Source organism: Zeugodacus cucurbitae, chromosome 2, assembly GCF_028554725.1.
Source record: "Zeugodacus cucurbitae isolate PBARC_wt_2022May chromosome 2, idZeuCucr1.2, whole genome shotgun sequence".
Lineage (NCBI taxonomy): Eukaryota > Metazoa > Arthropoda > Insecta > Diptera > Tephritidae > Zeugodacus > Zeugodacus cucurbitae.
The window spans coordinates 66,103,783-66,130,279 of NC_071667.1; the positions used below are offsets into that span (position 1 = coordinate 66,103,783).

The 26,497-nt window shown below is 33.0% G+C and overlaps 1 protein-coding gene across 1 annotated transcript in view; it reads right to left on the minus strand.

The window, feature by feature from the left end:
• Positions 1–26,267, minus strand: part of LOC105217230 (protein artichoke) — a 41,923-nt gene extending 15,656 nt beyond the window's left edge. The window contains exons 1-4 of the mRNA XM_011192135.3: positions 26,215–26,267; positions 22,831–23,023; positions 2,023–2,156; positions 1,400–1,559 (exon numbers count right to left, since the gene is read on the minus strand). Of these exons, the coding sequence (XP_011190437.2) occupies positions 1,400–1,559; positions 2,023–2,156 (294 nt within the window). The 5' untranslated portion in view covers positions 22,831–23,023; positions 26,215–26,267. The remainder of the gene's footprint in view (positions 1–1,399; positions 1,560–2,022; positions 2,157–22,830; positions 23,024–26,214) is intronic.
• Between the last annotated feature and the right edge of the window lie 230 nt (positions 26,268–26,497).

The following is a 26,497-nucleotide window of genomic DNA, read 5'->3' on the forward strand; positions in this document are numbered from 1 at the left end:
GTTTGTGAGAAATTAATGTCCGATATATTTATTGTTTGAAGAAGTCAAAAGCAAATTGTACGAACAATACTATGAATCTTTTACGAAGAATTGGTCTCAAGCGTGTAAGTCGACTTATGTGGTGTTTATAAACTCTACAAGTCGCTTATCATTCCCGTCCTGCTTTATGGTGCAGAAGCTTGGACGATGTCAACATCAGATGAGACGACACTAGGAGTTTTCGAGAAAAAGGTTCTGCGGAAGATTTATGGTCCCTTAAACATTGGCAACGGCGAATACCGCAGACGACGGAATGATGAGCTGTATGTTTTATTCGACGACATAGACATAGTCCAGCGAATAAAAAGACAGCGGCTACGCTGGCTATGTCATGTTGTTCGAATGGACGAAAGTGCTCCAGCTCTGAAAGTGTTCGATGCAGTACCCGCCGGAGGAAGCCGAGGAAGGGGAAGGCCTCCACTCCGTTGGAGGGACCAGGTGGAGAGCGACCTGGTTACACTTGGGAAGGACCTGGTTACAACTGCGAAGGAGAGAGAGAAGTGGCGCACTATCGTCGATTCGGCTATAACCGGCTAAACGGTTGCAACGCCAATCACATACATATATATTGATTTTACAACAGTGGCTAATTAAATTATATACGCAATCATTTAGCACAACTACAACAACAACAGCAGCAACACGCTTATCGAAACACTTAATTGTTGAGGTCATTGGCGGAGCATTAAACTCACCGGAAAACACAATGTAAAAGCATAAAACGAAATCAACCGGCAACGCTTGTCTAACCTTGGCTTGGATCGAAATTGTATTGTGCATACATAAGTACAGTACAGTACAGTAGAGTACAAAGCGTGCAGCATTTTTGCATTGTTTTTCGAAAACCAGCTACTTTTGCTACGCTCCCATATTTCTTGCGGAATCGCAACGTGAAAAAATCCAGTTTTTAAGTACATAACTATAATTTAAAATTGTTTCCCAATTTGTTTTTTTTTCATTTTTACTCTTTGCCATTGTATTGCAGTTATTGCAAATTGTTGTTGGCATGACTGTGAAATTTAAGCGAATTTATGATTCCATAAAATAATGGAATTTTTCCGCGCTCAAAGAATTCGCAACAAAAAAAGCGAATGCGACGAGGCAAAAGCTATTATCTAGTCAAAAGTATATAAATAGCCATATTTGTTGTAATGATGGTCTGTAATGATTTAATGTTATGATTTAAACCGACAGGTTATGAGCTACAGACAAGCACATACATCATGATACAGCCATAAATATATATGTAGATATACATATATGTAGACGCTGTTTCAACCAGTTTTAAAAACTAGCAGGCAGTTATTGTAATAGCTATATGCGCAGCTCAACACTCACTCACTCATCGTTTTCTACTCACCTGTGATGGTAAAACTTGCTGACCGCTGTGACGCTGCGAGTAGGAGACAATCGGCGCGCCATACGGCAGTTGCGGCGCCTCACCATGAAAGACGACACGATCGCAGTCCATCGCCACCGCGCCGAGCTGTCCTGTCGACGCGAATGGCACCACATTGCACCTACGGGCGGGAGAGAAGCGCAAAACGAAAAGAAAATCAATTGATAACATTAACAACTTGCGAGCTTGTTCGTGGAAGAAAATAAAAAGTAAAATAGAATGAAATTGACTGCAGAACTGCATGTCTGTCCGTATGTATGTTTGTATGTACTCGTATTTAGAACCGCCATTCGATATGCAGCGAATGCGGAAATCAATTCTTCATTTCAAACTGGAGTGCTCATACAATCCATATAAGTATGTGCGTGTCGGTTTGTAGAACTCTTTTTCATTAGCTCAAATTAACATGGAAATCGCTGATGACCACACGTCGATTATAATACTTGTTTAGCTGGTTATTCTACGGTTTGAATTTCCATGAAGTTATCTCTACCTACAAACAGACGCGTAGACAGCTTACCAAAGTGAAGCTGTACTCATCTATTGTTATAGATATTAGCTACAGTTATGTATGACTGACTCACCTGCAGGGCAAACGCAATGCCGGACTGAGCTCTGGACATGGCCGCCAAGCTTTGATCTGTGACAAGTAGAGCAGCAGCAGCAGAAATATGTTGAGATGTCGTATCCGTCGCATGTGGCTGTGTGGGTGTTGCATCTGCAAGAGATCGTAAGAAAAACATATATTTTAAATATGTTAATTATGTTCGTAAAAGTTTATATTAGTTGTGGAACTACTATGGTTGGCGTTACAAACTAGGTGTGTATTCAATTACTATGCTAATGTGGGCTTCGTGGTTCCTATAATTTAAAAGTTGATCTTATTTAGCCATTGATAGGGCATATTTAAAACTATTAATTTGCTAAAGTTGTAATAGTTTAAAAATATAATTTACATCAGTTTTAAAAAAAATACAATATATGTACAATGATTTTTTATAAATGACATAAGCCCGACCAAAGTGTTTTGTACGGGTTAAAAAATAGCAAAAAGTTCGACACCCCATCACTACTAGAAATTCGACAAACATTATCTGGCAGGTTCTGTAATTCACTTCCGAGTGAAATGCAAACAAATTCACTTTCAATCCGATATTTGGTGTACTGAATTTCGATTTTACTTTTCAGGTTCCACATTTTGGTTTTATACTCTCGCAACAAAGTTGCTACGAGAGTATTATAGTTTTGTCCACATAACGGTTGGTTGTAAGTCCTAAAACTAAACGAGTTAGATATAGGGTTATATATATCAAAATGATCAGGGTGACGAGAAAAGTTCAACTCCGGATGTCTGTCTGTCCGTCCGTCCGTCCGTGCAAGCTGTAACTTGAGTAAAAATTGAGATATCTTGATGAAACTTGGAAGACATATTTCTTGGCACCATAAGAAGGTTAAGTTCGAAAATGGGCGTAATCGGACCACTGCCACGCCCACAAAATGGCGAAAACCGAAAACACTTAAAGTGCCATAACTAAGCTATAAATAAAGCTATGGAAGTAAAATTTGGTATGAAGGATCGCACTATGAAGGGGCATATGTGGATGTAATTTTTTTGGGGAAGTGGGCGTGGCCCCGCCCCCTACTAAGTTTTTTTTTGCATATCTCGCAAACTACTAAAGCTGTATCAAGGTATTTACTTATACAGTCCAAAAATGGAGGAAATCGGATTGTAACCACGCCCACCTCCCATACAAAGGTTATGTTAAAAACTACTAAAAGTGGGTTAACTCACTAACGAAAAACGCCAGAAACACTAAATTTCACATAAGAAATGGCACGTGGAAGCTACACTCAGATTTTTTTTATAAAATGGAAAATGGGCGTGGCGTGGGTCAAAAACCATATCTCAGGAACTACTCGACCGATTTCAATGAAACTTGGTTTGTAATAGTTTCCTTACATCCCAATGATATGTTGTGAAAATAGGCCAAATCGCTTTACAACCACGCCTACTTCCTATATACCGGAACTTTGAAGACGATCTGAATCGTTTACTTTACAATATAAAAAGTAAGCACTAGTGAAGATATCGATGCAGAACTTTGCACAAATACTACGTTTATAGTGTGGCAGCCCCATTCTAAAAATCGCCGAAATCGGACCATAGGTTTTCAATGCCCCATATATCGAACATTAGGACCTCGGTGCTTCTAACTTAATATTACGGTTTCCAACTTTCAATAGACTTTATACAATATATATGACGAATATGTGGGTCAAATTGTGTATTATATTAATAAAGTAAATAAATAAATTGCGAGAGTATAAAATGTTCGGTTACACCCGAACTTAGCCCTTCCTTACTTGTTAATTTTCACTTTCACTCTGATTGCAGAACCTGCCGGTATATTGATCTGATGATCGACGATCCATTAAAATACCACATGTTTTCAGGATTAATGTTTATATACTGAAAGAATATGAGAAATGTGTCCGTTTCTTTATTTTACCATCTTCCTTAACATACGTCTGACGAGTTAGGTTATAGGCACATATCAGAAAGTATGATTAATATCAAAATACCGGAAATAGGAAATCTAAGATTTCATATTATTACGGGTCTGACGAATGTTATAATAAGTTCTCTTACTAATTAGTTTTCAGAGTACTAAAGTAAGATTTAGTATAGATATAAAGCACACTGTTATTGAATAAAAAAGGCTAGTCCAGAAATCTCGAACGGAGGAGATGGGTGTTTTTGCCCATTGGAAGTTGTCATTAAAAGTTCTAAGGTTGATATAGATACTTGAAATTATGCGCTTGTTGCATGAAGGATACCAATATAATAAGTATTTAATACTGACACAGAAGATAGTGTTATAATCATAGTGAGTTATTTCACATTTCAAAATTCGGAAAGACCTTCAAACTGACGTCAAATTAGAAAAAATCTGAACATTTTTCGAATAAAAGTTGTTCTAAAGACACCATTAAGTTTTATCGACTCCAGTTTTTTTCGAATGTCTTCGAAGTATTCATATTAAAAAAATATAGGTTGTAATCACAAATATCTCATAATTGAGATAGACCGATAATAAATAGATGATACCGATTTCATTCAGCGTACTTGAAGAGTGTTATAAGAACATGGACAAGTTTAATAGAAGTTTACAGGCAACATATATTTTCGAAGACGAGCTCATCGAAACTCATCACTTTAAAATGAGATCTATACTACAATTGCTGCTTATTGGTAACATTTTAATCGATTTGTGATTAAAAAACAAAAGCAATTGAACATTTTCTCTTGGGTAAGAGTTCATTACTATGAATTTGTATGTATTTTAAAACTCATTTAGACCATCCTGCCATGTATTAATTTTAGCTAAGTTTTTGTGTTTGGATTATGTTATATGCATTTTCAGAATATAAAGATCCAACTCCAAACAGATAATGGTTTTTATGAGTAATACAATCGATGTTTTGACACTGTCTGCAAATGAATGAGCATAGTTCGAAGTTAAAAATGAAACAAAGTGAACTTGTACTGTTCGAATAGTCGACAAAGAACGGTTAACCGGATAGGCGGAATTGAGCGGTTAATCGAATAGTCGACGACTTACGACTCTCCGCATACTGCAAACCGAATATTATTTTTCGAACTAATCCGGTTAGTCGATTAGTCGAATACCAAGAGCTCTAGTATAAAGTATGATTTAGTATAGATATAAAACAGGCTGTTATTGTATAATGTTGGACTAAAAAGGGCTAGACCAGAAATCTCGAACGGTGGAGATGGGTGTTTTTGCCCATTTGTCATTAAAGGTTCTAAAAAATACCTGAACTGCACTTTTTGGACTTCTGACGCATAAGATAGAGTTATAATCATAGTGATTTTTTTACATTTCCAAAATCGGAAGACCTTCAAATTGACATCAAATTCAAATAATCAGAAAAAATTCGCAAAAAAGTAGCCTTAAGTCTTAAGTTTTATCGTCTATAGTGCCTTTCTTATGTCTTCGAAGTATTCAAAACTATAGATTCACAAATATCTCATAAAGTAGGAGAAGTGTAGATTAGACCGATTTCATTCAGCGTACTTGAATTTGTTAAAAGAACATGGACAAGTTCACTAGAAGTTTACATATATTATATTTTCGGGGACGAACTTAGCGGAACTCAATACTTGATCCATACTAGAATTGGTGATTTGTAATGATATTTAATTCGATTCAGAGTTCATTACTATGGAATATTATATTTTAAAATTAATTTAGACCGTCCAGTCATGTTTTCAATATATCTTAGTTAAATTTCATGTTTGGATATTATTCTACGGATTTTCAGATAATGAAGCCACCAAGCAGCTACTGATTTATATGAGTAACACATTGACATTGTCGTTTATTAACCCGCAAAAATTATCATAAAATTGACTAATAATATTGTATTAGTATTAAAAAATTCTCCAAATTTACATTTCACTTTCGCCTTAAGTCATCACTAAAAATCTAAAATTTGTCAAATAGAAGGCAATAACCCCTCAAAAAACCTGGTTTTCTATTTAATTTATTCACACATGTTTGCCTTTAATATTTATTCTGCTTGTTTATTTGAAAGCCACGCTTGGTATTTGTAAGCGCTCACATGAGATACCACAACGCTTGAAGACTGTGCGAATGTTCCAATTTCAAATAGTGGCTTTTCAAATGATACGCTTAAATGTGAAAAAAAGAGAATCAAAAACAAAAAAATAGCGTAGCATGTTAGCATAAATCTCAACTAGCCGCCAATCAGACTCGTAAATCGTGCACCAAATATTTCAACGCTGAAGAAATATACGCGCTTGCATGAAATGTTGGCTAGCCGAAATAATCGCTGAAGCGAAGGTGTTGCCTCCGCACCTACATGTGTTATATACATACATACCTACACATATAAATACTAGCAAGTCTGCACAACAACAACAAATCAGCAAGCAGAGTAAAAATTAACAAGCACGCAAGCGCCTTTATTTATGAGCTGAAGATGTTTTCTGAAATTTACATAAGCCGTAAAAATGAAAACTAGTTGCAGGCATAAATGTTACTACTTCGAAATATATATAGACACATAAGTTTATAAACATGTATCTAAACATATACATGTGTGTGCGTGTGTTGCCATAATTGTGATGCAAAGCATTTTGCGCTTGGCGTACTCGATTAATGACAGCTTAGATTGGCTGTGCGCAATTGAAGCGTTTCGATTAATAGCTGGCTGGTGCGGCGTGTGAAGCTTCTTACCCGCAAGCGTAATGGACTAACGCTCACGCTCCATAGCTAACTGATATGAGCGGGTGAACGGATAGAAGCCGATTCAAACATATGCGATTAACAGTTAAATGTTTTATATAATTATGTATAAAAAGCTTTTAATATTACTAAATATGCACACACATATACGCGTGTTCTTAATAAGTAAGCGCAATTAACGTAACTATAGAATTTTAATGAAATAATTAACAATAATTAAGGTTTTCATAAATTGTTGCATTACTTCATCCGCACTACGCGCGAATCAGCATGTTAAAAATAGTTTCACATTCATTTTTTTTTTTGCTTTTTGTCTGCATTCAACTTTTATTTTTTGTTTTATCAGCTCTTCTTTGATTAAGACATCCAGTGGCTAACTAACCTTAGCCTAAATTGCTAAATTTTTTAGTAGTCATAAAAAACATCATTCGTAGCTAATTAATTAATATTTTTTCGCGTTGAAACGCGCTTTAATTAATAATTTTGGCTTAATATGCAATTTATCGAGGTTTGCGGTTTCCTTTTTGGATCCAAGTATATAGGCAGCAGATGGGGTTTACATGTACATATTCATATTTTGCAGTGAGTAAAAACATTAATACTATTACTATATATAGATATATATAATATAATAAGGGTGGTTCTTAAAAATTAAATTACCATTTTCTATGTCTCAAACATACAATTTCTCAGATCGGTAAAAACAATATTGGTTTATTCCCTAAAATTAAGGATTTTACAACTTTACACCTTTGGTAGCAAGGTAGTTCAGTAAGATTGTTAAAAAAAGCTATAAAATCTTATTGAATATCGTATATGTTTGTTAAAAAATCGATTTGTTAATAATTTATTACTAAATGATTCCAAAATATCCCTCAAATATTTGATGTTATTTGTACCTTCTTATTTGAATTCAGTAAGGGTGGTAACCCTATAGAAACCTAACCTATTGCCTATAAAAAATTAGTTTGTGAACTATAGATCGCCTTTGAGATCAAAATTCTAAAGTTCAAGATCCCATAGATCAATAGACAATATTGAACAATAGAACAATTGGTAAAATATGCATCGAAGTTGATATAATACTATCAGAATAGGTTTCTCTCTAGATGTAATTCTAGAAAAGTTGTTTTGATTAAGCACTATCTTAATCAATAGCAACGATAAAATCAAAATCACTTTCTTTTCAAATATATGTAGTTCAAGCACTTTAAAACTAGACTTAGAAAAAGTCTATAGGGTCGAACAATATTAGGATACAGAAAGTTATTATCCACATGATCAGGCTAATAATAAATTTTGCGGTCGATTGTCAAAATTTTTTTCTTGTGGAACAGCAAGAGATTTCCAGTATCTGGGTTGTTGGACTTAGAAACATTAAAGGGCTATACCTGTATGACACTTTCAGATTGCTTATTCGATAGTTTATATTCTCAAAAATATCCTGTGAAATCGGCAAGGTCTTGAATAGTTCTAGAATGGTAACGTTCTAAAGAGCGACCGGTCGCAGGTATAAACAGCTATAGTTGAAAATTTAAACGCATTTTTCTCAAAACGACATTTCTCAAAATTGCTGACATCATAACTCAACGAGAAATTGACCAATCAACTTCAAATTTGAACTGAGTATTCTTGAACATATTTGCTATATAATGACCTATGATCTTTGACTGATTGAAAATTATGTTTTGACCAAAAAAACGACAATTTTTTCAGAACTACGCCATTTTGTTATTTTTCAAAAATCATTGGACATTATATAGAAAATACCTTCAACTTTAACAACCTTTTTGAATTTTTTGGTTTCAGCTAACAATGCATCCGGAATCATGTTAGCAGTTGGGGAACATTTTTTTGACACCTCCAAAGACAGCCCATAACTCCGTTATTTTTCAATATTTGTCTAAAAAATCTTAAAATATAGCTTTATTATGTTCTTCGAGACATTTGATCGAATACTTTTTTTTAAAGAAAATCACGAAAATTGTATAATTTTTAATGGGCTACACTGGTATAGCGCCTTAAGAATGAGAAAGAAGTGATGGTTAAGACCCGAGCATCTGTTGAGAAATCCGATACAGAAGTCTTCGATCAACTAGGATATAACTACGAATTCAATTCTCACGCTAACTTAATACACATGGACCTCCGTGCACAATTACAAGATAAATCAGATGATTTGATGGTCAAATGTATAAATTTTTTTCATAATTTTTTAGTTTAGTGTAGCTTAAGTGAATTAAAGGTTATTTTTCATTTAGGTCACAGAGTTACCAGTAAAAGAATAAAGTCCATCTTCAACTGACCTTTCCTCACTAAACAAATTTAATGCATTTTACCATATTGTTTTGGGAAATTCACACGTTTGATTGAAAAGCGGGGCGTGGGTAAATGTGCCAATTTAAATATTGCGAGATCTAAACAAATTATTACGTCCATTTTGCACTGCTACTAAACACTTCTGCTACATAAGTAGCTAGTTGAGGAAATATATGTAAATGTTAAAGAGCAAAAACAAAAACCCGGGAAATAGTATGAGAAAATTATGCAGTCGGCATTAGCATGCAAATGGAGTCTCGAAATGTGGCAACGACCGCTAGTGGCGCATGAATTTTCACGCAGTGTAAAGTGATTAAAACAAGCGGGAGGAGACAAAAACAACAACACTAAAAGCAAAATAGATGAGAAATACAATTGTGTTAATGTTGTTACTACGAGTATTATGTCTTCATTTAGACCATACGCTTATGAGCGACTTTTATGCTTGTAAATAAAAAAATAAATGCCAAAATTAACAAACAGATTTTTTTATGCACCTGCAGCGAGTTGTGAAAAAATTAAACAAATTATAAATGTGTGTCTAATTTTTAAATGTTGATGGACATGTTGTCTTATTATGTTGTCGCTGTTGCGTTGGTGTTGTTAGGGTTTTATTTGCTGTGGCTCTGTATGAAAAAACAAATGTTGTGGGTTCATATATTTTCTCACACTTGTTTAATTAAATGGAGCAAAAGTGTTTTAAACATTCACATTTTGTATGAAGTTAGTTGCGTAAGTGTCGTTTTTCGGATATTTTTTTTGACTTTGAGTTTAATTCAGATGTATGTACTGGTGTGCATAAAAATAGCAACATAAAGTATGTTAATTAAAATTTAATTAAAAAGTGGCAATTTTCAAATTTTTTTATTTTAATTAGCTTGCAGCGCAATTTATTTATTGCAAAATAAACAAATGTTATATTATGTGTATTCATATTTTGTATATACTAAATTCTTTTTTTTCAATGAGACGCAAGTTAGTTTCAGCAACCAAGATCCGGTTAAGAGTTATTTTCAATTATTTTGAAACCTGTTTTGTAAATTTGTTTATCTTTTTTCCATGAAATTTGAATTGCGCAGTCAATGTGTGTGCACAAATTCTTTATAGTGATGACTAAACCGCAAAAAAATATTGAAATTACTAAATATGCATACATATATAATAAACAAGCTAAAATTAGAAAATAAAATTAAAATGGAAAATAATTCACCGCAAGAATGCAAATTACTTAGAAGCCAAAAAATTTTATTAAAATTAAAGAATAAAAATATAATTTACGTAAGTATTAGGTCTACAACTTTGCTTTCGTCGTTTTCCAATAGATGTATCTAGGGTCAAGCACTTGTCGATTAAATCGTTTTATATCGATCTTGGACATTTGTGTCAACATTAACCCAACAAAATATTTCTAGAGATCTGTTTGCATCCCAAACTTATTTTCAACTGAAAATGTCACTTTTTGAGCCGAATTCTCGACATTTGCAGGAAATTTAGCTTTTCTTTTTTAATTCCAAGAAAAGTGCGGCTTAGGCTCATCGAATGCTTTCGGATACGTACGGTGAGGCTGTCCTAAGTGAAAAAGCCTTAAATTTACAAAAAAAAAAACGGCGAAATCAAAGTTGTAGACCTAATAATTTTATTAACTAATTGAGCTTTTACTGTTTTATATACAAATACACATATTTTTGGAAAATTGACATTTTTAATTTTTTTCTCTGTTTTTTACATTCTTGATATATTTATTAAATTTCCCAAACATTCAGCATATAAAGTTTGATTTTATATCAATGGATCGCTTCCAACAACGCACCCATATTTTGACAAAGAGATAGCGAGCACTGAATATGAAAATGAATAAGGCTGATATCACAGTGCCGCGATGTACTTAGTACCAAGTGAGTATTATCGATATTTTTCAAATTTTTTTTAATTGAATCTTTTTTTTATTCTCTTATTCCATAAACACGTTTCATATTAAACTTGTATGTAGGGTTCTATTATTATATTTTTTGCAACAGAAAAAATTTCCCATTTACCAAAGCCCAAGTTCTATTCTTATATAAAGTACTTTTTCAAAAATGAAAAAAAAAAAATTTGTTGAGCTTAGTGACTTATGAATTGAAACGTGTAAGTGATTTCATGACAGATTATTTTAGTCTCTATCCAGCCTATGGCGAAGTTTCAAAAAAAATATTGAAAATAATTCAAATCACCTTTATTCACAACAAATTAGTTAAAAATTAGTTAAACTTGTCATCTACTGCCAGAGGGTTGCCTAACCTCGAACCAAAGCTGTTGAAGATGTCAAAGCCAAAATACAAACTCATCGCCAACAAATTAAAATTTTTGTTTATTAATTAGTAGTTTTATAATAAATTCACTGTATTATAACTAACACTAAAACATGACATACAAACAATTTATAAATAATGCATATGAAAACCTAACCTAACTTCTCATATCAAATGACAGTTGACAGCTCGCATTGTCTGCGTCACATTTAATAGCTGCATTCATTTATTGCAACACATTTGTGCACTCATTAAGTTTAACTATTTTATAATTTAACAGCTATTAACACTTTCAAATCAAAAAATATTTTAATTACAGTTTTCTGGTCTTAATTGCCCGAAGACAATGAACTTGAACTTGAAGCGCGACAAACGTCACTAATTCAACTTCATAGCAGTTTGTCGGCTGGGGATTTATTAAACGCTGAACACACATGCGATTATACTAAGTTGTATTAAGTTAAGTTCAGTATCGCGTTACTTGAAAAAAGCCAAAGCCAAACAGCAACGGACAATAGCTAATGTTGCTCATAAATATATATGTATATAAATGTATGTATGCATGTATGTGTGTTTGCATGCAAATGACTGGCAGCATTGAAAACAAATATCACATTGTCATTTTCTCATTTGGAGGAAGCTGAAAACTGTTAAGTCGTTAATGAGCATTTATGAGACTAATGAAAATGGCGCACATGCAAGGTGACCGATAATGGATGTAAGTAAAACCGTTAGGTGACACTTGATTACAGTTTTTTGTTTAAATATATTTAGTGTTTTGCATTTCAGAGCATCGTTTTTTTATATGTGCTCATTAAACTTTTTGTTCGAGTGTAGTGAGGTCAGAGTGGTCAATAAACGTCGCTAATAATGATATTTTTCAGAAAACTTATATTTTTATTAGTGACTAAGTAGTGATTTATTTATACACAATACTAATTTTTGACCCATTCAGAAGGTGGAAACTATACTACAACTTTCTGAAAAAAATCTCTTGCCTGCTTATGAACCGCATATATTTGCCTAATTAAATTTTGTTCATTTTGAAGTCAAAAATTTAAAGTATTCGTTTAAATCCCCCAATTAAAGCTAAAGCCGTTAAAGTAATAATCAACATATGCTTCCCCCTTTCAAATTTCAAATCACTACCCCACTTTATTTAGTTGAAATTCAATTATATTATGTATTTGATAGAAATAAATAATTCCAATATCGTTATTTTGTTTTTGCAATTCAACTAATTGGTTTTAAGTGCGAATATTTACCTAATAGAATTATTATATTTTCACGGATTTTTTGCTGGAAGCTGTTTAATTAAAAATTAAAAAAAAGTTGAAGTTGCAATGGAAAGTTGTGTTCATGGTGTACCAGCTATCCTTTGAACATTGGTAACGGCAAGTACCGCAGACGATGGAACGATGAGCACGATGAAATTTATACGACGACATTGACAAAATTCATCGAATAAAAATACAGCGGCTACGCTGGCTAGGTCATGTTGTCCAAATGGACGAAAGCACTCCAGCTTTGAAAGTATTCGATTCATTACCCGCTGGTGGAAGCCGCAGAAGAAGATGACCTCCCGTTGGAAAGACAAAATTAACAAAAATTTTTTTCTAGATTTTCGGAAAAAAACAGTTAATTTGTCTTAAAAAATCGACATTGGCTATTTGTGCACTATTTTATTTCGATATATTTATTATTGCCAGAGTTGTTTATTACAAAGAAAGAGAAGCTGACTAAATTCAAGACTGGCTAAAGCATGATTATAATCGGGTTTCTTCCTTTTTCAAATTATGCTGAGAAGACATATAGAAAGTGTTTCTAACAAGATTTGTCAAGTAATCGTATGAGATACGAAATTTCACATAAAAGGGGGCGGCGACACGCCCATTGTTCTTTTTTACTGACTATATATCATATGTCGTTTGGAATGTAACAGCTATGTGAGAGGTGAGCCTCTTTATGACTGAATTTCGCCAATTTTCGTATAATATAGCAGAATTAAATGTTCTCATCGAATCTGTATAACATAGCTCAATGACAAGTAATTTTTATGGGAAAGCAAGGACACGATACTTTTTCAAACAATTTTAAACCACGAGGCTTATTTCTTTTCCCACTAATGTTTCCTATGTCAAATTCGAATATTGTATATATTTTTATGTTTAATGCTTTTTTTATTACATTAAAGTGACTAAAAAGTTTTAAATTCACAAACTCGTGTTTTCCAACTTCCTTACTCAAAATAATTATATTACGCTTTCACGAAGTTCGTTGCTTAACTCTTTGGTTTCATACTGTGTATTCTATTTAATTCTAACTGTGAAACTACACAGTAAACATTGCTATTAGCAATGTTAAATATTTGACCAAAATAGTTGCACAAGCTTAAAGGCAAGCCAAGGGCTATAATTAGCAATGTGGCAATATCAATTGGCAATGAAGAATCAACATAATCGCCGCAATGTGAAATTACCAACCGCTACTTCATTTAAGTATAATTATTTGCGAAATAGCGCAAAATTAAGAGACAGAGAATATACGAATGATGACTAAAAATCAGTTATGTAATCTTCGAAGATAACTAAATTATGAAATTCTTTTCAACTACTGTCACAGTTACAGACACACACTGGCATACAGACGCATGCAGCCACATAAACCGCTGACATTCAAATGTAAACAAATCCACGCTTGAGTCACAACGTCATTTGAAATGCCAACAAAACTTTGGTTAATGCAAAGAAAACGAGTTTAAAAACGCAAAAACAACAACTATTGATTTACCAATAAAGAGCAAATAAAATGCTTTTGCCAACCGACACAATTGTACACACTGGCGAGCCAAAGGTACATGCAACGCAGTTGGAACGGTGAGACGTGAGGACGAGTGTGACTGGCTGCAGCAGTAAAAGAAGTTGGCTTAGCTAAATTGGTCATTGAGGCTGTGGAGTAGTTTCGGCATATGAGACTATATACATATACACACACATATAAATGTCTGCTAAGTGCACTCTGCTGCTTGTTGTGCGGTCACACTCCTCTATGTGGGAATTTCAAGTTTTCCAGTTCGGCATTGTTGACGTTTTGTGCCTTTTGAGCGTGCAGCTCCCACTCTCGCTCCCTCTAACAAACAACCAGCCAACCACATTCATATAAACTATAAAAGCCAATCTCAGCCGCCAATTGAGTTGAGGAATGTCGGCTGCGCTGATAAACTAGTTTAGTATTTGTGCGCTTTTTGCGATTCTGCTGGCGGTGTTTGATGGCAGCGACTGTAGAGTGGTGGTGATGGCGGTGCAAGCTGACCAATATTGCATATTTATGTGGTAGTTTATTATGCTCCTAAATTAAAGAGTGCTCTACGCTTTTGGTCGCTAACTATTAAATTTATTATATATGTATATCATGGAGTTGGACCCTGGTCAAGAACTATGAACTCTGAGTCTTTTCCCAAATGTATTTTAAACCATCTGCAGAAGGCTGTATACACAAAATAAAGCTTGATGCTTGGGTGCCGCATGATTTAACGCAAGAAAACCTTCTGGATCGAATCAACGTCTGCAATTTGCTGCTGAAACGGAACGAACTCGACCCATTTTTGAACCGGGTGGTGACTGGCGACGGATCACATGCGACAATATCAAGCGAAAACGGTCGTGGCCGAAGGCCGGAGAATCGCTCCAAACAGTGGACAAGCTGAGATTGACAGCTAGAAAAGTTTTGCTGTGTGTTTGATGGGATTGGAAGAGAATCATCCACTATGAGCTGATCCCATATGGCCAGACGGTTAATTCTACCATCTACTACGAACAACTGGACCGCTTGAAACAAGCGATCGACCAGAAGCGTCCACAATTGGCCAACAGGAAGAGTGTAGTGTTCCACCAGGACAACGCCAGACCACACACTTCGTTGATGACTTGTCAGAAGCTATGGGAGCTCGGATGGGAGGTTTTATCGCAACCACCATATAGCCCGGAGATAGCGCCAAGTGATTACCACCTGTTTCTGTTCATGGCGAACGCCCTTGGTGTTGTAAAGTTGAACTCAAAAGAGGCTTGTGAAAAGTGGCTATCCGAGTTCTTCGCAAATAAGGATGGGCTACTACGAGGGGGTATTATGAAGTTGCCGTCTAGATGGATATATTAGTGAACGAAAAAGCGGATGCGATATTTTCCAACCTAATATTTTGATTTTTTGGAGATTTTAAAAAATTTTCAAAAAAAGCTCAAATGCTTTTTAAAGTGTTAAGGGGTTCTCAAATTATTTTTCGTGCATTTTCAGGCTCTACATAAATGGGATATGAAAATGTGTTTAATAAGGAGGATTTTCATGAACGGACCTCCTCACTCTTTAAAATCAAATAATAAATATTTGTTGCAGTTGGTGGTCTAGCCATTAATTTAACCGTTTGTTAAATAACGGTACTTTTTTTGTCAGAACAAACAGTTATGACGTTATAGTGCTAAACTTTTTTTATCATTTACAAACTCGCACTCCAGATCTGTAAGGTAGGGTATTAAAGTTTCACTGTTGACAAAGTCAATTTCAACCTGTTCACTTAATTTCGCATTTAACTGACCATGTTTTATTTAATTTTTATTTACACAGTTTGCTGTGGAATTTTTAAAGTGATTTTTATACGAGCTGATATCGAAATGATAGTAAAAATTTCAAAGGCGCAGCTCGAACATGTTTCAAAACATATATTTGCGTGTACTATAAACAACGAAGACTTGTAAATTTCGCGGCATATTTTGCAATCGAACAAGTGTAAGCCTTGTTCGGTAAATGGTGGCTTCGCGGCCGCGCATCTCCTGTTTGTGGCGAAATATCGACGAAAAATCTGTAAAAATTGTTGGACCTTGCAGTGTAACCAGTTTGAATGGCAAAAAACAACAGTATATATGTATAAATACATATGTATATAAAATATTTATGTATTTCAGGTCTGACCAGTAGTGCAGCTGGGAATTTCGCGCGAAGGTACAAACGCGTGGGCATTGCTGCATTTACAATTGGAATGCGTGCGCGCATAAATAAAGCGATTGTCGATATTTTTAAATCCTTTTTCATTTTTTTTTACAATTTTTACCTTTTTTTGCCGTTACAGTTTTGCGCAGAGCGTATGCTCTTAAATGACAGCCATTAAAACCATGACAATAAAATTAAAGCAACTATTAAATTGTGATTTCTTGGCGATTCGCGTTCGCTGCCACAGTCTTTTGTGCGCAGTGGTCATACGCTACTTGCGCGTACATACATACATACACATGTATACATACTGACTCATATGTTTAGGCCGGTGCGCATGTGTGTATGGGCATTGTAAAAATTAGCGAAAGGAAACCTTTTCCGCTTTCGGTCATTAAATTTAATGACATTTAATGGTTGTTGCTACTTGTCTTTGTATGTATTTGTGCCGCTTGTAAAACATAACAATTTGCAACATTTGCTCGCCGCGCAGAAAATCAGCAGCAGATACAATTAGCTTTTAAACTACGTAAGTGAGTGAGGAAAAATAAAAAGGAGAAGAAAAAACTTGACATAAACTTTAACGCAGATCAACGACACTGTGGTGACAATTTTTTTTTAATTTTTTTGTAACAAAATAACAACAATAAAAATAGTAAAAACGTGCTTTTTGTAATGATAAGCATTTTTCAGTATTATTTGTATGGAAATTTTGCACAAGTTAAATTCAAATATTAAAAAAAAAATCAAAATATATATTTTATTTTGTGAAAGACACATAAAAAGAAAGTAAAAAATATGTATGAAGACACAAACAATTACAACTTGACACTTGGACGAGCATAAAAGTGTCATAGCTCACGCTTGAGTTGACGAATTCTTCTTCAGCGCAAGAGTGAAAATCTTAATTTTTTTATATTTTTAATTTATATATACATATGTAATATCACTGCCTCTGACGACATATTTTCTAAATTTCTAAGTAAAAAAATACAAAAAAAAAACAAAAATACTTTGAAGACACCTTAACCAAAGAGCAACTGTCATTCACCGCTGTCAAGTCAAGTCAAGATAATTTAGTTTGACTTAAAAAAAAAAAAACAAAAAAAAAAAAACAAAAAAAAAATTTTTTTCCTAAATTTTGTTGTTATTTGTAAAACAAAATCTTTTTCTGCCTCTCTAAATAACTGACTGGCCAAACTCACTTTTGGCCCTCTTTTAGAACAGTTGTAACTATTTTCATAACTGTAGTTGCTAAGTTTTTGTGTCTCTCAGTTTGTTGTTGTTGCATATTTGCTGCTTGTCTTTCTCCGTTTTAACCCAAAGTCATTCATCAGCACTGCCACTTCTTGTCTGCTTCCACTTATTAGTAGACCTTGTGTTTATTTGTTAAACAAAATGCAAACACAAATGTACATACATACATACATATATACATATACATATATATATGCATATACGTGTATTACATATGTATTTTTTGCTCTAAGTACACATCTACAGAGTGACCTAAATATTTGTTTAAGTAGCAAATAGTATATGTATGTTTGTATGTCTTTAAGCCATTGGCATCGGTAAATATTTGAATTACAGTTTAACGTCTAGGTGATATATGGTTTGTGGTTAGAATGCTGATGTTCTTGGTGAATTTTTTTGGAAACTCGTTTGTGGAGAAAAGATCTAACGTTCATCGTTGGAATTGAGACAAAGGAAGGAATTTGGTGAGTAAATACCCTAGTAATTGATCAACTTGATCTAACCGCTTGAAAAATAGTTATTTTAAGAAAGTTTAGAGGTTTTGTGAGCATTTTCAAAGAAGTAAGGAAGTCAGAGAAGATAACGTAGAAATGATTAATTACACACCCACAAAAAAAAATTTGCATTGACCTGGGGCTCTACGTGTGCTATATGTTTTTGGGGTCGCTGAATCCGATCACCATTTAAGTCCATCAGATCAGGAATTTGAGATAACCCCAAAAACCAAATTTTTAAAATTCAGCGATTTTTTAAATTCATTTGATTTGCTTGAAACTCGTTATTCGGGTGTTTTCGAGGTCGCTGTTTACGAATCCGGTGTCGGTTTTTCAATATTCAAAATGGCGCATCCATTATGGGGAAGTTTTAAAATATGTCCGCCATATTGGTTCGCCATTTTTAATTTAACGCTTATTATTGGTATGAACTTCACCTTCCATGGTGAATATGAAGATGCGCTCAAGAATATATAATAGTTTCTCTGTTTAACCGAAACAGGATAGAAAAATATAATATTATTCGTAGTCTCACTTCATTTGAATTTATTGATTTCTCCTCATCTTAAAGTGAAAATTTGAAATAAAATGCTTTAAAGCTCATCCAATGTAATGTTCTGTGAATAATTTAGTTCCATGAAGCAGGATATGTATTAAAGAGATTAACTGTAAGGATTTTCAATATTCACCTCAACCCTTTTCTTTTCCTATCTTACAAGAAATAGATTGTCGAGAGATTCACATAAAATAAAAGAGTACAACAGATAAATCTTCTTATTTATAGACTCTCATTAATCAAGTATATGAGAGTTCAGTACTTCAATACGAGATGTCGGAACGAGTATCATCTTCTAGGCGTGATAGTATTGTGCCTCTTAAACAATCTGTTAGGTAGTTACAACCGAACTAAAGCTAATAGAACATCGCTCTACAAGTAGATTTCAAGCTATGTTTTTAAAACATTCTGGTAATCTCTGTAAGCTGCAGCCAAAGCCACGCTGTATTAAATTCGCTTTTACCAGACAAGATATTTGAATGAACTTCAAATGTACTAATTTCCTTTTCCTCTCTTTTAGTAGTGTCTTTAGCTAAAACTCAAATTCACTTCAGTAATATTTTACACATATTCGCAGAGTCAAATAATCATCCATATACATAAACATTTTGCAAATTGAAATCGATGTTTAATTGTTTTCGCGCACTTACAACGGTACAAAGATATACATTTATGGGTATTTGTGGTATAAATTTTGGTGCGTCAAATGCAACCAATATTCGTTGTATTTTATTGCCTTTTTATTTAACAATATTTTATAGGCTTTTAATACTTCTCACGAGCTTTCTGTTTGACCTAAAAAAACTTGGCATCTCTTATTTGTTATTTTCTCTCAAAGTTTGTTTTTGGAGACTGTTGTCGGGACTACAACCACCACCTTCCTTAACAACAAATGTTTTGATCTTCGCTTTGTTTTCTTTTTTGTTTTTGTTATTTTTTTCGTTTTTATATTCACACGAAATCGAGTATCTGTCAACCACTTTCATCTGCTTTTCGTTGCATCGTTCGTTCAATAATTTTGGCTTAGCTGGATGATAGCCTAACGAATTGGGCATTTATTTCGAGCCTCCTTTACAGCTTCTGGCAGTAATAGCTTTCAACAAAATTAATTTTTTTGTTATTGCTTATGCATCATTGGAAATTGATTAAGTATTTTTGTGGAAAAGAAATTGAAATATTTGGTAATTGATAATTTATGTACTCGTATGTATGTAGGTATGCAGTTTTTGGGATTTTTGTAATCTGGTGAAAAAAACTGAAAGCGCTACGAATCAATTAATTTGAGGCGAGTAATTCAATTACTGCCAGAGTATGAGTATATACATAAAATCATTTATAGAAATATCAGCTGTCTTTTTAATCATCTGACGATTGTTCAAAGCATCTAGAGGTAAACAAAAGAGTTTATCAGCCTTATACGAAACTTCAACATACTTTAAAAAGGGTTATTAAGACGATTCCAGCAAAATTAAACAACTAATTGTACTCAATTTACTATAGAGTAATTAACTAATTGCCCAATTAGTGCTTAATTGACATTAAATTGTTATAAAAGAATCTATGAAGTAATGAGAAGTGTGTTGAAAGAAGCAATAAGGTCATTATAAAATATGAAAAGTGTGAATGTGTAGTTGTAAATGACATAAGTTTCCCTAATTATCAGCTGATTCTGTTTTTGTTTCTGCTGTGAAAGGCTAGAAGGTAATCAGAACTCGATTGCTGTATGAGTTGCCAGTATAATATTTCTACTAGAAAGCAATGAAACACAATTTAAACCCCTCTTAAAAAAGTTTCAAAATACTAATTATTCAAACTAATTGAGTAAATTTGAACAAAAAATACTTAATTGAGTTAATTTAAATTTAAATTTGCTCAACTATTTGAGTGGTACATGATAAATCTTTCTACTCCTCGTGATAAAATAATAATTTCCTTGTTCCATCGAAAGATAATTCGCATACCCACATTTATGATACGAAAAATAATTACACTGTGATAGTCAAAAAAAAAGACAAGACCAAATTCGACGGTTTCCCCCTATTTCGGGTCCTACGAATCGAACTGCATCATTACTTTTTTGAGTTACAATCATGGTTTCATACAAAATTTTTTTTTGAAGTTTTTCATCAAAGTGGCCCATTGTAAGAGAAAGGCACTTTTTTCTTCGGTCTCTAACTTTTTTAATGTTGACTTTTTTGGTAAACTTTCTTTGGCAAAGCTTCTCAGAATAAGTCTGTCTTTAAGTTCTTAGAGGACTGTAAACCCCAAAATCAATGTTTTTTGTGTCCTTATAGCCAATATGTAAAAAAAAAATGAAATTTAATCCATTTTTTTAATGTTTTTGCCCTCAGGTTTCGTCAATATTTTAATTTACCCTTTGATACTTATACATTAAGTGACACCCCATCACATTATAAACCATTGCTTAGGAATGCACCGGTCTGAAGATTGGAAAAAATATGTATATGACATGGTAGACGCTTTTGAAGAAATAGGTGTGAATATGTCCTTAAAAATTTATTTCTTTCACCATCACAAGGACCATTTTGAGCAGCAAGTTCCGACTGAATCCGATGAGCATGGAGAAAGATTTCATCAAGTCGCCGCCCCCTTGAGCATTGGTACAGCGGAAAAAAGCTTGACTCGTTGCTTGCTGATTTGTGTTGGACATTGATAGATGTTTTATTAAATTTAATTTAAATATTGTGTACAAATTTATGATACTTATTGATAACAGTTATAAGATACAAAAAGAATAAAATAGCATACAAACATAGTTAGTGTAGCTTTTTTTTAAAATACAAATTTTGTTAAGTTTTTTTTTCTAATGGTTAGTTTTCTCAGAACGTTGTCTTTGCTTAAGTTTCTTACTATTACAAGATGTCACTTAATGTATAAGTATCAAAGGGTAAATTAAAATATTGACGAAACCTGAGGGCAAAAACATTAAAAAAATGGATTAAATTTCATTTTTTTTTTACATATTGGCTATAAGGACACAAAAAACATTGATTTTGGGGTTTACAGTCCTCTAAGAACTTAAAGACAGACTTATTCTGAGAAGCTTTGCCAAAGAAAGTTTACCAAAAAAGTCAACATTAAAAAAGTTAGAGACCGAAGAAAAAAGTGCCTTTCTCTTACAATGGGCCACTTTGATGAAAAACTTCAAAAAAAAATTTTGTATGAAACCATGATTGTAACTCAAAAAAGTAATGATGCAGTTCGATTCGTAGGACCCGAAATAGGGGGAAACCGTCGAATTTGGTCTTGTCTTTTTTTTTTTTTTGGAAAAAAACTATCACAGTGTTATAAACAGAGTAAATAAGAATAGTTAAATTGAGAAAATTAACCAAAAAATTAATTATCCAACCACATAACTGCAATTTGGCCTTAAACTTATGGCGTCTAAATTATTATATTAATAAATGTTCTTTACTCTACTCATGCTTGCAGCTAAAAAATCCCGCCAAATCTCAATGGAAAAGTCATAAATTTTGCGTAATTATGGATTTCCTCATTAAATAAAAAAATCGTGAGACAAAATGGTAAAATCAGCGCTAAAATCAACTTGAGTGTCAACGCAGTGGTGGCAGCGCCAAGGCAAACTCGACAATCCGGTAATGGGTTGATATTGAAATTTGTGAACAAATTTAGAAGAAACAGCCCGCAGTAGTCAGCTATTTAGCTATTCAAGCATGGCCCATGCCGTGAGCTAAAAAAAAAACCTGACTGCAGAGCGCGCAAAACCTTTAGAATACGCTATAACTATTTGCCTTTGTGTTTGTGCTAAATTAACACATATTGAAGATATATATGTACATATATAAAGGTGTATATATATGTATGAATTCAGATATAATAGTTCCATTGCGAAATGAGTTACTGGTGCCTTGTGTGCGCGCTGTGGTGACGGGCTTTTTAGCGGGACCACCTTAAATTCCTAAAAATGACATGAGAATAGATTTTTTCCACTCACTTTTGCACCGCTTCTCCGCGCTGAATTCTTTCGGCGCGATGACACTAACCACAAAGGTAAGCACTTATGTGCTGAGTTTTGTGATTTTTTTGCCTTTGTAAATGGCATTTATATTATATCTATGGCATGGCGTATGAAGAATAATTGTTGTAGAAAGAGCTTGTCATAGGAAGTCAATAATTGACTGCCTTTAACAGCGTATAAATAAACGATTAGGCAACTTACCGCGCTAATAAATCCGCTTTGAGTGTTTCGAGTATCTGCTTCTTGCTTGCGTTCTGTGCTCTGCAGAAATGTTGATTTGTTCTTCTTTGTTTTTTGTTTTTACAATTTATTTGTTGTTTTTTTTTCGCTTGCCAGCTGATGATGTATTTTTTTGTTTTTTTTTTTCTTTTTTTTTTGTTTCTAATCGTCAAAGCTGTAAAATAATTTATGATTTTTTATTTATGCTTTTATTGGCGTTTGAGCGGAGCAATTTCGCTAGATAATTTTAGTGTGCAAATGTGAATCTGTTATTTTTATTATCGATTGTCTGCGGTATTTGTCATACACATAAAGTTAATAATTCGCTATTATGCTAGTTTGTTGTTGTATTTAATTTTTTAAGTAGTTAATTTTTATTGTACCCAAATATAAAATTTGTCACTTTTATGTTAAAAAAAATATTTATTCACATATGTATGTTTGTTAAAGATGGCGCTATGTAAATATCAAATCATTTACAACTCAGCTATTGAAATTGTTATTGGTTTAAAATTATGATTTATTATTGATTTTTAGGCACTAAGCGCTTTTTTATTCGCACAGTTTTATTGTTAAGTTCTCTGTATTGGGTTTTTTTTTTTCAAATATTGCTATTACATCATTTGATAATATAAAAAAATATTTAGTAGCTCATCAGTACCCTATTATTTATCTCGCTATTAACTTTAGATTAACATATTTTTTTACCATTTGATCATACATATTTTCTTCAATATAATTCTTCAATATAATAATTGCATAATTGAACTCAACCAATAAATATTATATTATTTTTTTGCAAATAAAAAAATATAAAAAATTAATAACTTTTTAATTTAATAATATCTATATACTACTTTTTAAATTTTTTTTTTGTATTAAAAAAACTATTTCTTAATCTTTTTATCTATCTCTATCTTTTTTAATATCATACAATTATGAAATAATTTTAATTTTATTTTTTATTAATTTAAAAAGTGTTAAATAATCTGTATGAGAATTTGGATGTTATCTTATCGTTTTTTAATTTTTTGTGAATTTTATTATTATGTTATTTGGAATTTGTGTAAATTTATATAAATATTTCTACAAAGAAGCTATCTAAAGTCTTTTGGACCCAAAATATACTTAAAATCATTCAATATCTCCAATAACTTAAAATTTAAAAGACTTGCTATGTTGCCACGGTAAAATACGAAATTCGATAGACTACATATTGAATCATACAACTTCATATAACAGCTCAAGCAGGGCTCAGCTTAAGTATTAATTAGTTTGTGTACCATTTTGTTTATAAAAACTTTGTAAAGATAAGATAAAAATCGCTAAAGTTTATTTTCTTGGTAAAAAAGATGGTCAATGACGTATTAATTATAGATAGTTCATCCCTGATCAATCTCAATATCTCAGTTTATTAACAATTGTCCCAATGTTTTGGAGCTTAGAAATGATTAAATTATTGTCTTAAACTCGTCAAGCTATACTTCAAAAGTCAATTTATAAAATTCGAGAACTATTTCAGGGATTTTTGAAAATATGGAAATTAAAAGAACCTGTCCATCCATCGATCCACAAACTCAATTCAATAAAAACTATATATACCCATATTTTACTAAAGAAATATATAATTATATATATATATATATAATATATATAAATATTATCCAATTATATATCACGAATGGAACCATATATATAAAAAATAACAGTTTTTGAAATGAAAACCAAAAAAAACTCAAACTAATCTAATTTTAAAATTACATTTCTCCTCCTTGAGAGCAATAAAGTAAAATCTCTGTTATTGTGGCATCTTCTTAATGACATGGAATTGGATACAGCGACAAAAGTTTTCATAGCTTTTTCATGGCTTTGAAGAATTTTGTTAATGTTTTTGTAATATGAAGCTTGCATAAAACTGAAAATAATTTAAAGTTAATGCTAAGATATACGAAATATTTCGAAAATAATTTAAAGCTAATGCTAAGTTAAACGAAATATTTTTATAGAATTCTATTTTCATAATATATTAAACTTTTGAAACTCACAGAACGCGAGAGAAATACAGCTACACTCTCACATATTTACTATATTTTATTATTATTGCTGAAACTCTTATTACAAAAAAGTTTTTTAAAAGTTCATAGTAAAGAATGAAGTAGAGGACAGGAGAATAAATAAAGAAATATTAAAAAAAAACTGAAACAAAATTAACTCTTTAAATTAATAAGTCAGAAAATTTCGCAGACATTGCATTGTTTTGTGAAAAATTATTAAAATTTTTTATTAGCATTAATTTTGGAAAAAATCGCTATTTATATTTGACTCCCTTTCAAATCATAATTTTTTTAACAAAAATTTCCTTACGCTTAAATATTTGCCAATAACCGATCAATGCTAATTAGAGCTTTTCAAGTTTTCAAGTTTGTGGCTTAAGTCTTTTGTGTGTCTCTGTATTCGAATTTGATTGCTTTATATTGACTGCCATTTTTCATAGAATTATAACATACAAACACACTAAAAAGTATGTATGAATATTTATCATAATTTGCAAGCTATTTCTGTCTTCTTAGACACCGTTAGCGACTGAATACACCAGCACAAGCTCTTGCCCCCCTGAGTGATGCTGTAACGCCAGAAGGTTAGCGCTGTGGAATGTTCGCTCTAAATTATGTTTTCTTTTATTTGACTTTCTTTTACTGTTTGTAAATAAATACTCATTCATCTGTTTTGTGTTTGTGCTTCTTAAGCGCAATTCTTTGCACGAGAGTAGGTCTGGTGGCTGTTCACTCGTTCGTTGTGCTTTCTTATAGTTTTCTTTTAACACTTGCACTCCATATACACCGCTCGATTTTCTTGCGCTTCTTTAATTACACAAGAATTATTCATGCTTTCCACTACTGTCCCGTTTTTGTGCCTCCGTCTTGCACCCGTTGGGTTTTATGTTAATTCTGTTATTTTTTTTTTGTCGTTTCTAGTTTTCTTAGTACTTTTGTCGTTGCATCTTTATTTTCTACACTTTAACAAACAATCCAACACACAACAAATATATATTTTATTATTCTTCTTTTATTCTGCTTTGACACGAAAGCCGCTTGTCCGTAAGCGAACGTTGAAAAAATGCAGACAAGCAAGTAAGGTAAACTTTGGTGTGACTCCCTGCTGCATTAAACACCCGTCGCACCGTAAATATCAAATCACTGCTGCAACAACACCGAGATAACGAATACTGCAAGTAAGCGTGTTGCTTGCAACAAAGTCGACTCGACTTACAACAAAAACAAATCAAAAAATAAAACAAACACAGAAACTGGATAACACACAACAACAACAAAAGCTATGTGGGTTCAACCATAAATTGTAACACACTTGCCTTGCTGCCGAAGTACCCGCTGCCGTCGTTTACACTATGAAAGTCACTCGCGAACTGAACGGCTCGCCAACATCCAAGCGCCGTTGGAGCATCATCTAGCGCTCGTTGCTTTCGTGTTTCTTTAGTACAACCAGTCAGCTGCTGCCAGCCATGTCTCGCGCATACAAAACCGCTTTGGCCATTTGGCTTTTGTGGTTGTGAGAGTCTGCAGCGGTTTCGAGACCCAGTGAGTCTAAGTTGCTTTTGAGTTTGCTTTGCTCTCCATTGCCCAAATAGCAT